This window comes from Penaeus monodon, chromosome 6 (genome assembly GCF_015228065.2).
Source record: "Penaeus monodon isolate SGIC_2016 chromosome 6, NSTDA_Pmon_1, whole genome shotgun sequence".
Classification (NCBI taxonomy): Eukaryota; Metazoa; Arthropoda; class Malacostraca; order Decapoda; family Penaeidae; genus Penaeus; species Penaeus monodon.
The window spans coordinates 56179434-56189433 of record NC_051391.1 but is presented as its reverse complement, the minus strand read 5'-3'; the positions used below and the strand labels follow the sequence as shown (position 1 = coordinate 56189433).

The 10000-nt window shown below is 34.9% G+C and overlaps 1 protein-coding gene and 1 long non-coding RNA gene across 3 annotated transcripts in view; one reads left to right on the top strand and one right to left on the bottom strand.

Moving 5' to 3' along the window:
* Positions 1-9731, top strand: part of LOC119574669 (pleckstrin homology domain-containing family A member 3-like) — a 10033-nt gene extending 302 nt beyond the window's left edge. The window contains exons 1-7 of one of the 2 annotated variants that reach the window (XM_037922057.1): positions 1-83; positions 1321-1437; positions 1632-1802; positions 3647-3768; positions 6934-7077; positions 7994-8049; positions 9289-9731. The exon at positions 1-83 is cut by the window's left edge and continues 302 nt beyond it. In XM_037922057.1, coding sequence (XP_037777985.1) covers positions 44-83; positions 1321-1437; positions 1632-1802; positions 3647-3768; positions 6934-7077; positions 7994-8049; positions 9289-9301 — 663 coding nt within the window. In that variant the 5' untranslated portion in view covers positions 1-43 and the 3' untranslated portion in view covers positions 9302-9731. The remainder of the gene's footprint in view (positions 84-1320; positions 1438-1631; positions 1803-3646; positions 3769-6933; positions 7078-7993; positions 8050-9288) is intronic. The other variant, XM_037922058.1, reaches the window with a different exon arrangement.
* Positions 380-10000, bottom strand: part of LOC119574670 — a 9879-nt gene continuing 258 nt past the window's right edge. The window contains exons 2-3 of the long non-coding RNA XR_005228892.1: positions 5960-5964; positions 380-389 (exon numbers count right to left, since the gene is read on the bottom strand). This is a non-coding gene — a long non-coding RNA (uncharacterized LOC119574670). The remainder of the gene's footprint in view (positions 390-5959; positions 5965-10000) is intronic.

Here is a 10000-nt window from a genome sequence, read left to right as displayed (position 1 = left end):
GTAAACACGCGCACCAGCTGTTCGGCACAAAACACCCGTGCGGATGGAGGGAATCTTGTACAAATGGACTAATTACTGGAACGGTAAGGCCTCGTAGTCAACCCTCCCCCTTTTGCCTCGATGGGACGAAAGGTCCTCTCCGCTAGGATGGCTTGGACGGGTGTGCTAAGGGGGTTCGGTGAGATTTTAAGGGCGTTTTAAACAGAGCTCGTAATATTCAGGGTTTGTAAGTGTCAATGACTGAAGGGTGTTGATGTGGCACTTTTCATGCCCCTCTTTTATTACTGCCACGGAGGCCTTGTAAGGGATATTGGGAGAGGCTTTTGGGCTTCGCTTGAGTCGGTGGGTTATATGTGTGTAGTTTGTTTTCATTTCCGGGGTTGATTTTCCTTTTTTTATAATATATATATGTAATGGAGATGTGTGTGGATGAGACTTTTCAGTTCCGCATCGCTCGTAACTTTTAGGAATATTTTCAGTGCGTTCTTCTGAAATTTGATTTATTTTGACTTTCTTGTATATATGTGTGTGTATATATATGTATGTATTTTATAAATTTTGTATCAGGATAAGTTTGACAAGCCTCTGTGCTTTATTCCATTTCTGGCATTTTAAACTTCACTGGACTTTAAAAATAGGTCATATTTCCTGTTGTAAGGACATGGCAGGGATTTGAAAATTCATTTCCTACTTCTCCTCCAGACTTACTTTTTTGCGAAGTAAGAGCATTAGATTAATTTCCCTCGGTATATAAGTCGGTTTTTGCTTTGTATATGAATGTTATTTGTATGGCATAAGAGGTTAATAGTACTTAGGAAGGTGTGAAATAAATCAGTAAGGGGAGATTTATCTTTCTGGTTAAGTGGAAGGAGTGTTGTATACAAATGATTAAGAAGATTACATGGAAAGTTATATTGATTTGTGTTAGTAAATATAGTAGTTAATGGTATGAAGGTAGAGGGAAGTATTTTTAAATATTTTATGAAAGATTTTATATGTTTTTGTTACAGCTTCCACATTACAGATACATGTATTACCATTTATTTCCTGATTTCTTTTATTTTTATAAGTGAAATGAAACATTTACATATCTTTTACCAGATATGTGTCATGAAAATCAGTGATTGTAATGTCATTAGGATCATAGTTTACATATAAGGCTTCAATTCTTTTAGAAGCAAATTTGAATAATACTTTTTAGTATGAAAATCTGTATCCTTTTTCATTTCTACAAATTTCAGATAGATATTGACATTAATAATATCATTTCTACCAGGAATGTTCAATAAACCATTCACGATATTCTTTCACCTGTTTCAGGATGGCAGCCAAGATGGTTTGTGTTGGATCAAGGTGTTCTGGCGTACTACAAATCACAAGAAGAAGTCAATCAGGGTTCAAAGGGCTCGGTTAAATTGTCAGCATGTGAGATCGTAGGTGAGTCTCTTGAAATGTTTGTTATTGACAGTTTCAGCTGCTTCAAAATATTGATATGTTGATCTTTTTATTGCAGTAGATGTATTTATTTTATGTGATATTCACAGATAATCTTTGCTTTGTTATTTCATGTTTAATTGGATGCATTTTGTTATAGTATATTTCTTAATCTGTTATTTCTTTTTGTCCTTCAGTTCATCCAACAGATACTATGCGTATAGATATAGTCATTCCATATGAGCAACATTTTTACCTCAAAGCACCATCACCCCATGAGAGACATGCCTGGCTTGTGGCCCTTGGTAGTGCCAAGGCCGGCATACCACCTGCCATTCCGCAAGCTAAAGTAGAGAAGGGTAAGACTGGTGAGAGAATCTTCTTTTCCATTGACAGTAGTTAGTGGTATAGTGTTTCTGATGGGTACCAGTAGTATTTTCTCTCTCTCTCTCTTCTTCTCTCTCTCTGTCTCTGTCTCTCTTTGTCTCTGTCTCTCTTTGTCTCTGTCTCTCTTTGTCTCTGTCTCTCTTTGTCTCTGTCTCTATCTGTCTCTGTCTCCTCTCTCTCTCTCTCTCTCTCTCTCTCTCTCTCTTCTCTTCTCTCTTCTCTCTCTCTCTCTCTCTCTTCTCTCTCTCTCCTCTCTTCTCTCTCTCTCCTCTCTCTCTCCTCTCTTCTCTCTCTCTCTCTCTCCTCTCTCTCTCTCTCTCCCCTCTCTCTCCTCTCTCTCCCTCTCTCTCCTCTCTCTCTCTCTCTCTCTCTCTCTCTCTCTCTCTCTCTCTCTCTCTCTCTCTCCTCATCCTTACAGTTTTCCTCCTGTTGCTAATCCACAAAATGTGCTTAGACTGGCATATTTTCATTCATAATAAGTACATGTACTGGATACTATTTTTTGGCTGTTTTCTTGTTCTTTTTTTCTTTTTCTTTCATTTAACGTCTATTGAATCACACTCGGCAATACAGTGTTGATTTTATAATTCATTACTCTTTTATTTCTAAAATGGGGATACAGTCCATCTGAGTATTTTTATAGATTATTCTTTTTTTTTATTACATAGTCTGCTTTCATGGTTAATCATGAATGCTGTGAAGTATCACTGATATGCAATGACTGGAACACACACAAAGAGAAAGGCACATATGGAGGCAGTGCTGTGGCCGAGCAACTAAACAGAGCAGCTAGAGTTAGGCAGGTTAGTCCAACCGTAAAAGAGTGCTGTGGGACTCTGCCTCTTTTCCCCCTGACCTACCAGTGTTCCTGCCTGTGGGTGACCTTGGCGTTTCTATAGAGGGGCCCTATACTCTTTGTGCCATCTGTAGGGAAACTGAGGCACTTGGTTTGTAACCGGGTATCCTAATATATAACTTAATTCAGTTTCCTATCTTTTTTTTTTCTTTTTTTCATGAGAATGTAATTTTATTTTTACTAGTTGGCCAGCCAGCTGTTTGTTTGGCCCAGAATATAATTTTTAGGGACCTTCAGTATCCTGTAACTCTGCAAATATTTTAGAACTCCATCCTTATTAAAAGACTGATTTTTAAACCATTCCTGCATCATAATCATCATGAAAACAGGATTTACATTCTCAAGCCAAGTTACTCTTTCGTTCTCAGACGTCTAAATAAATGATCAGGGAATGATTTCTATAAGAAGAAATGTTAACTGTGTCAGTTTATTTTCTGCAAATACTCATGATATCTGATGCACTCAAAAGAGGCTCCACAGAGTTCATTCAAATGTCATCTTTCTCTTTATACAAAGAAAACCATCATTTTCTTTATGGGATTTTCGGAGTTGCAATTAAAACTCAGAAATTACATTTTTGTAGCCTGAATTTTACATTAATGTCAGTGAAATTCAGGTGTTGTAACTTTTTTTGTAACTTTTTCATTGTCATACGTTTGATGTTAAGGAGCTGCATCCCTTTTCTAAACCTCTCAGTCACGGCTAAATTATCTCCTTTGTAATCATATAATTATTATCTTTTCTGTTTTAAAGTTTATTTTCCCGAAACTTTGGGTCATTCACCTAAATTGATCTTGCTGAAGGATAGACAAATTCCAACGTTTCATTTAGAATATTAGATTGATTTTAAAGGTTTCTATTATACTAGATATTGTAATTATTTAATTGATGAGAAGAAGAAAAAAAGCAAACCGCAAATCAACAGAGAGAATTGTACCGAATGCCACGTAATTCACTGTCCCTTTCCAGAGCCTGAACGCGATACCGTCAAAGTGAAAAAGTCGGAGCTGAGACTCACGTGCGACTTGTTGATGAAGCAGGTGTATAGCGTAAAGACGGCTGCCAACAACCCAGACGGACCAGATCTCGAGGTTGGTGTAGGCTTGTGTTTTTGAGCGGATTTTGTTATCCTTGTATTTCATTTTTTTATTTTTTTTTTTTTTATTTTATTTATTTTATTTTTTTTTATTCTTTCCTATCCTTTCCTTTCCTTTTCCTTTTCCTTTTCCTTTTCCTTCTCCTTTCCTTTCCTTCTCCTTTCCTTTCCTTTTCCTTTCTTTCCTTTTCCTTTTTCCTTTACTTTCCTTTCCTTTCCTATTCCTTTCTTTCCTTTGCTTTCTCCTTTCCTTTTTATCCTTTTCCTTTCTTTCCTTCCTTCTTCCTTTCCTTCCTTCCTTTCTTTCTTATTCCTTTCCTTTCCTTTCCTTTCCTTCCTTTCCTTTCCTTTCCTTTCTTTCCTTCCTTTCCTTTCTCCTCCTTTTCCTTTCCTTTTTCTTTCCTTCCTTTTATCCCTTTCTTTCCTTTCCTTTTTTCCTTTCCTTTCCTTTTCCTTTCTTTCCTTCCTTTCCTTCTTTCCTTTCCTTTCCTTTTCCTTCCCTTTCCTCTTTCTTTCCTTTTCCTTTCCTTTCCTTTCCTTTGCTTTGCTGGTCTTGTAATGGTTCACTTCTATGGCTTTATATATATATATATATTTTTTTTTTCAATTTCCCTCCTTCTATCTCTCATCTTCCTACCCTTTTCTCATTCTCATTCTCATCATTCTCATTCCACCTATTTCCTCTTCTCACTTCTCAAAAAAATTGAATGAACAAGTAAAAAAGAATAAATAAATAAATAGATAAATAAATAAATAAATAAATACATGAGAGAGAGAGAGAGAGAGAGAGAGAGGAGAGAGAGAGAGAGAGAGAGAGAGAGGAGAGAGAGAGAGAGAGAGGAGAGAGAGAGAGAGAGTGAGAGAGAAGAGAGAGGAGAGAGAGGAGAGAGAGAGAGATGAGAGAGAAGAGAGAGAGAGAGAGAGAGAGAGAGAGAGAGAGAGAGAGAGAGAGAGAGAGAGAGAGAGAGAGAGAGAAAGAGAGAGAGAGAGAGAGAGAGAAAGAAAGTATTAGGGTTCATAATGAATCCAGAGGAAGTTGGTGGTCTAATATTCATAAGGACGGAGAGGGAATTTGTCTCTCTGACTGCAGCACCTCAGAACCAATACGCCAGCTTAAGCTTGGAAGCCTGGAAGTCTGCTGGTTTACTGCAGTGATGCCCAATAAGTGTCGATCACATTCCTCATTAACCTATCTTCTGCCCATCATCCTCCCTCCACCTTCTCCCTCTTCTCCTCCTCCTCCCTCTTCTCCTCCTTCTCCCTCTCCTTCTCCCTCCCCTCCTTTTTTTCCGTTGGTATTGTCGATAACATTATGACAATCATAATGTCAGTAATAATAATGACACCATCAGTGTTAATGGATTTACAAAAAAAAAAAAAAAAAAGACATTTTACCCTAAAACTCAAGGAAAGGGGAAATCAGGTGAGGTTACATATGCATACTAATTAGCTCCTTGACAGCTAAGGGCTTGTGGAACCAACTACAGTCAGCAGTACATACAGCAGAGGTTTCAGATTTCTCCTTGGTATAGACATTTGTTAAGAGAAACCCAAAACTCCCCTTTCATGTTCTCTGCTAGTTTTCATGGCCTTTCTAATGAACTAGGATTTTAACTGGTGAATGTCTGGTTAAGTTATTTGGTACAGAAGGTGTCTAAGAAAAGTGTTTTGAAGAATTACATGTAGATACAACTTTAGTGCATGAGTTGCAAAAGGAAAAACTCCTTCAGAAACAGCAGAGTCAGGCAAGCAGTTATATATGGCAAAAAAATGATTATCAAATTGTAGATGATTGTTTGTTCGAGAATGCTTGCGCATCTACATGTACGTATGGTTACTTGGATGCACATGCCTAAAGATGCATATATAGGAGCACATATACATCCAAGGTTTAAACACGTCTGTATTTAATGATATTGTTTGTAAATGTGTGTAGTTGGATGTATTTGAATGCAAACAAATGTGTGTCTATGGATGTTTGTGTATATGGATGTCGAAGTGTGCAAATATGAATAAGAATATTTTATGTGAAGGTTTTCCTCTGGATCCTGATCCTCTCTCACAATTGGCAAGATATTAATCATTTAATGTGAGTCTGTTATTACTTGCTTCCCAGCATGTTGTCACTAGGTCTTGAGGGTTTATAAGCCACCATTATCATAATGTTGATCTAATTATTTGAGCACACTCACTATCTAATGCAAGACTAGCCTGCTACTCTAAATCAGTTTATATGGTTATTTAGTTATGCAATCCTCATTTAATACGAGGCATTGGTTTAGAAACAGATTTCATTATCTGTCTTTAAATACAAACTCAGTGCCCATGCATACTCATTGCCTATGATTAAAGTGAACAATGATAATTAGATTACATGCATATCTCATATTTTCATGACCAGACAAATATAATTTTACATAGCATTTTTTGTCTTCATTTATATTTTTCATAATTAATCTTGCATATATGTTATCATTTCCTATTTTATCAATGTACTGTGAAGTGTAATATTGCATTTGCCAATAACAGGACTGGTATTGATAGGCCCTTCAGAGGCACATCTAGGCTGGCTGTGGAGTATTATTTAACAAATTTGGAAGACTATAGATTCTCATTGTCTGCAAGAAATAAGCTGCATTTAGGCAAATAAAGCTTAGATCTGGCACCCCAAGTTCCCCAGATAGTGTGCCTACTGGTCAGAATGGTGATTATTGCAGAAGGAAGTCTGGTTCCAGATTCTATGCTGTTATCTGTCATTAGATTCTTAATAATAATCTTAGCTTAAATGGCTCACTAGGCATGGTGGAGTTGCCTCAATCTGTACAAATTTACAGGATATATGTGTCGAATGTACAAAGTACACAGTAATTTGCAGTCTTTAGATAGTCCCTTTATACGTGTACCATTTACCTGTGTCTTTTTTATTCTCATTATTCATAGTTGGGAAAATCCTATATATTCATTTACTTTAGACATTTTCTGACTGATTTTCTCACAGTAATGTTTTCATTGAACGTTTCACTTTAGTCACAGAAGGCATGTATGGCACAGGCTGAAAACCGTAAAATGCTGTGTGACTGATAATAGCTTTATGCCCTTGTTATAATATCTAAAAAAAATTAAAAGGGATAATATCTTTTTTTCTTCTCTTCCTTTTCAGAAACTAGATGAATCAACAGCTTTACTGACAGCAACATGTGATACATTTATTCGTACCTTGGAGGAATGCATGAAGCTAGCCAACACCTCCCCAACGCCCCAGCTTTCCGGTGAATTCCCAGTTCCTCCAATCACTCTCCTCAAGGTTAGTTAGTCTACCTCAGGGAAAAATGGCCACTTGTGCAAAAGTATGAAACTTCAGATATATTATAGAAGGAATAGTTGTATCTATGTGTTTATGTGAATTAGAAGAGAGGTAAGAGGGTAGAATTTTGTAGGCTTTTATGAGAAGAAATACAAATGTGTTCTTACAAAGAGTGCTATATATTTTAAATTACTATATGTATATTTTTATTGAAATATCAATAGGAACAGATTTTTAAAGGCTTTCACAGGTTTGGATGGAATTAAGTGAATACATGCTTTTTTGTTATCTCATAAAAATGGAATGCTTTGAATAGGCTAGACAGTATTTTATTACTGTTTATCATAAAGAAAAACAAAAAAAACTTTGGTGCACCAGGTTGAAAAGGTTTTGGCAAAAGTTTCCTGTTTTTTATCAATTTTTTCCTGTTTTTTTTTTTTTTTTTTTTTTTTTTTTTTTTTTTTTTTACATAATTTGTACTTAATCAGCAAAGACACTTAATACATCATAATAGATTTGCTTATAAGATCTTAAAGCAAAAGTAGGCATAAATGTAACTTTTTACCAGTATATAGTATAGGAAAGCATATAGTTCCCGTTCCAATTTTTCCCATAGTGTCTAACTACATGCAGTGCTCATATCAAGAATAAAAGCTATGATTAATAGCCATGTTTCATTACTGGATTATTATTAATAGCCATGTTTCGTTACTAATTTACTATTAATAGCCATGTTTCGTTACTGAATTCTTATTTTCTTCAACCATCATACTATTTTAACCCTGCTCAGAAGTGAACAAAATGGACCAGATCAGTTTTATGAAAGAAGATAAAATCTTTGTTTTATATTGAATAATTAGAAGACTATTGTATGTTTTGCGGTACATTATCTCATGCATTTGTCTCCGTTGTTCAGGAGAGAAAAAGTTCTTCGTCTACACCTGTTGTTACCAGACAGAATTCTGCAGAAAGGTAAGATTGTTGTTGCTATGTAGAAGAGTGCGTGTATGGTTATGTCTTGTTATGCTGTTGACTGGTAAACGAGATTATTCAGTAAAAAGGAAATTAACATGTGTATGAGTATGTCTTATGACTGTTTTACTGTATACTGGTAAATGAAATATTGTAAATTATAACAGACTAACGGTGAAAATTAAATTGATTACAATGCTGTCATCTGGGGTAAAGATGACCTAGTGGGTGAATTTTTTTTTTTTTTTAAGCCTAGAAAATTGAGACGTCCTATGACATGCAGAAAAAAAGTAGATTGAACTGATGATAAACCAAATATTTTTGGAGTTTTAACATATGCCTTATAAAGAATCATGAATTCTGTCAATGAGAATACATTTTTTGTACTAAAATATAGTGTCCATATATATCACATTGCTAAAAAGAATATTATTGAATTTAAATGTGTAAAGATAATTTTTTTTTTTTCTTTTTTAATTCAAACAAGGCTAAATATTCTGGTTTTGTACGAAAAAAAAATTTCACCACATCAAAGAGATCGGATAGATGTGTTGGCCATTATGAAAGCATCAGGGCAGGGTCATTGAAACTCGAGAAATTTGTTTGTTTTTAATCAGCTAGTAGATGCTTATAGTAATGTACTCTCACATTGGGTAGTTTGAGGTAATAGTAGTTGCTCTGTTTATTTACTGTATTTATTCATTTTCCTGTTGAATTATAGATTATTTTTTGAAGAAGAAACAGTTTAGTTTATGTTTACAACAACATCGCATTATTATTGTATTTTTGAATGTATGAAATATCTTTTTTTTTTTTTTCTTAGATAATTTTCCTACTTCTTGGTAGAGTATTTTAAAGTCATATACAATTTTAGTTTTTATGGGAACCTTCTGGGAACTTTATTAGAATTTGGGGTATAATTTTGACTACCCAATTTTCCTTTTTCAAGAAAAATGGTTATTTATAGGTTGAGGAAACAGAAAGTGGTGTTATAGTGCCAAAGAGAATACTTTTCCTTGTTTAATTTTGATAATAAAAGTGTTTTTAAGTGAAATTGTTGAGATTTGACTCAAAAGGTGTTCCATACCCCATTTGTGACAGTATTCGTAAAACAGACGTTCTTCTGTTTAAATATCATTCCATCACAAAAATATAATAGTCATATATAAATGTTTTAAGCTAATTTTTTAAAATGAAAAAAAATGAATTTATGTATTTGGTCCGTTTTCTTCATCCCAGGAGGACAGAGTAGCAGATAATGAGACCGAGAACAAGAATTGAATCCTGCAGCTTCAATCGCAAATTTACTGAAGAGAGTTCAAGTGCAACTTACATCCAGAATGAAAGCTTGGAGAATGTGGAAGTAGATTGATTGGTATCTGTGCTTTTTTTTTTTTTTTTTTTATGAAGTTAATTGTTTTTAAAAAATAAGCTGTTTCAGGAGGTTGTTTTGTTTATTGTTTGTTTTATGTATTGTTTAGAATACTCTCTATTTGTTTAAGATATTTAGATTATTTTGATTATATCTTTTGATTTAATGTACATTTAAAGATTTCTTACACATACAGTATGTAAGTACAGGCTCTCATACATACTCTCTAAAACACACAAAAACACACAAACACACACAAACAACACAACACACACAAACACACACAAACACACACAAACACACACACACACACACACACACACACACACACACACACACACACACACACACACACACACACACACACACACACACACACACACACACACACACACACACACACACTTTCTCTCTCTCTCTCTCTCTCTCTCTCTCTCTCTCTCTCTCTCTCTCTCTCCTCTCTCTCTCTCTCTCTCTCTCTCTCTCTCTCTCACTGAAATTATTATTATATAGTATATTTGAATTGAGTTTCGTAAATTATGACTGACTAACAGTATATATTTGTTACATTTATGTGTT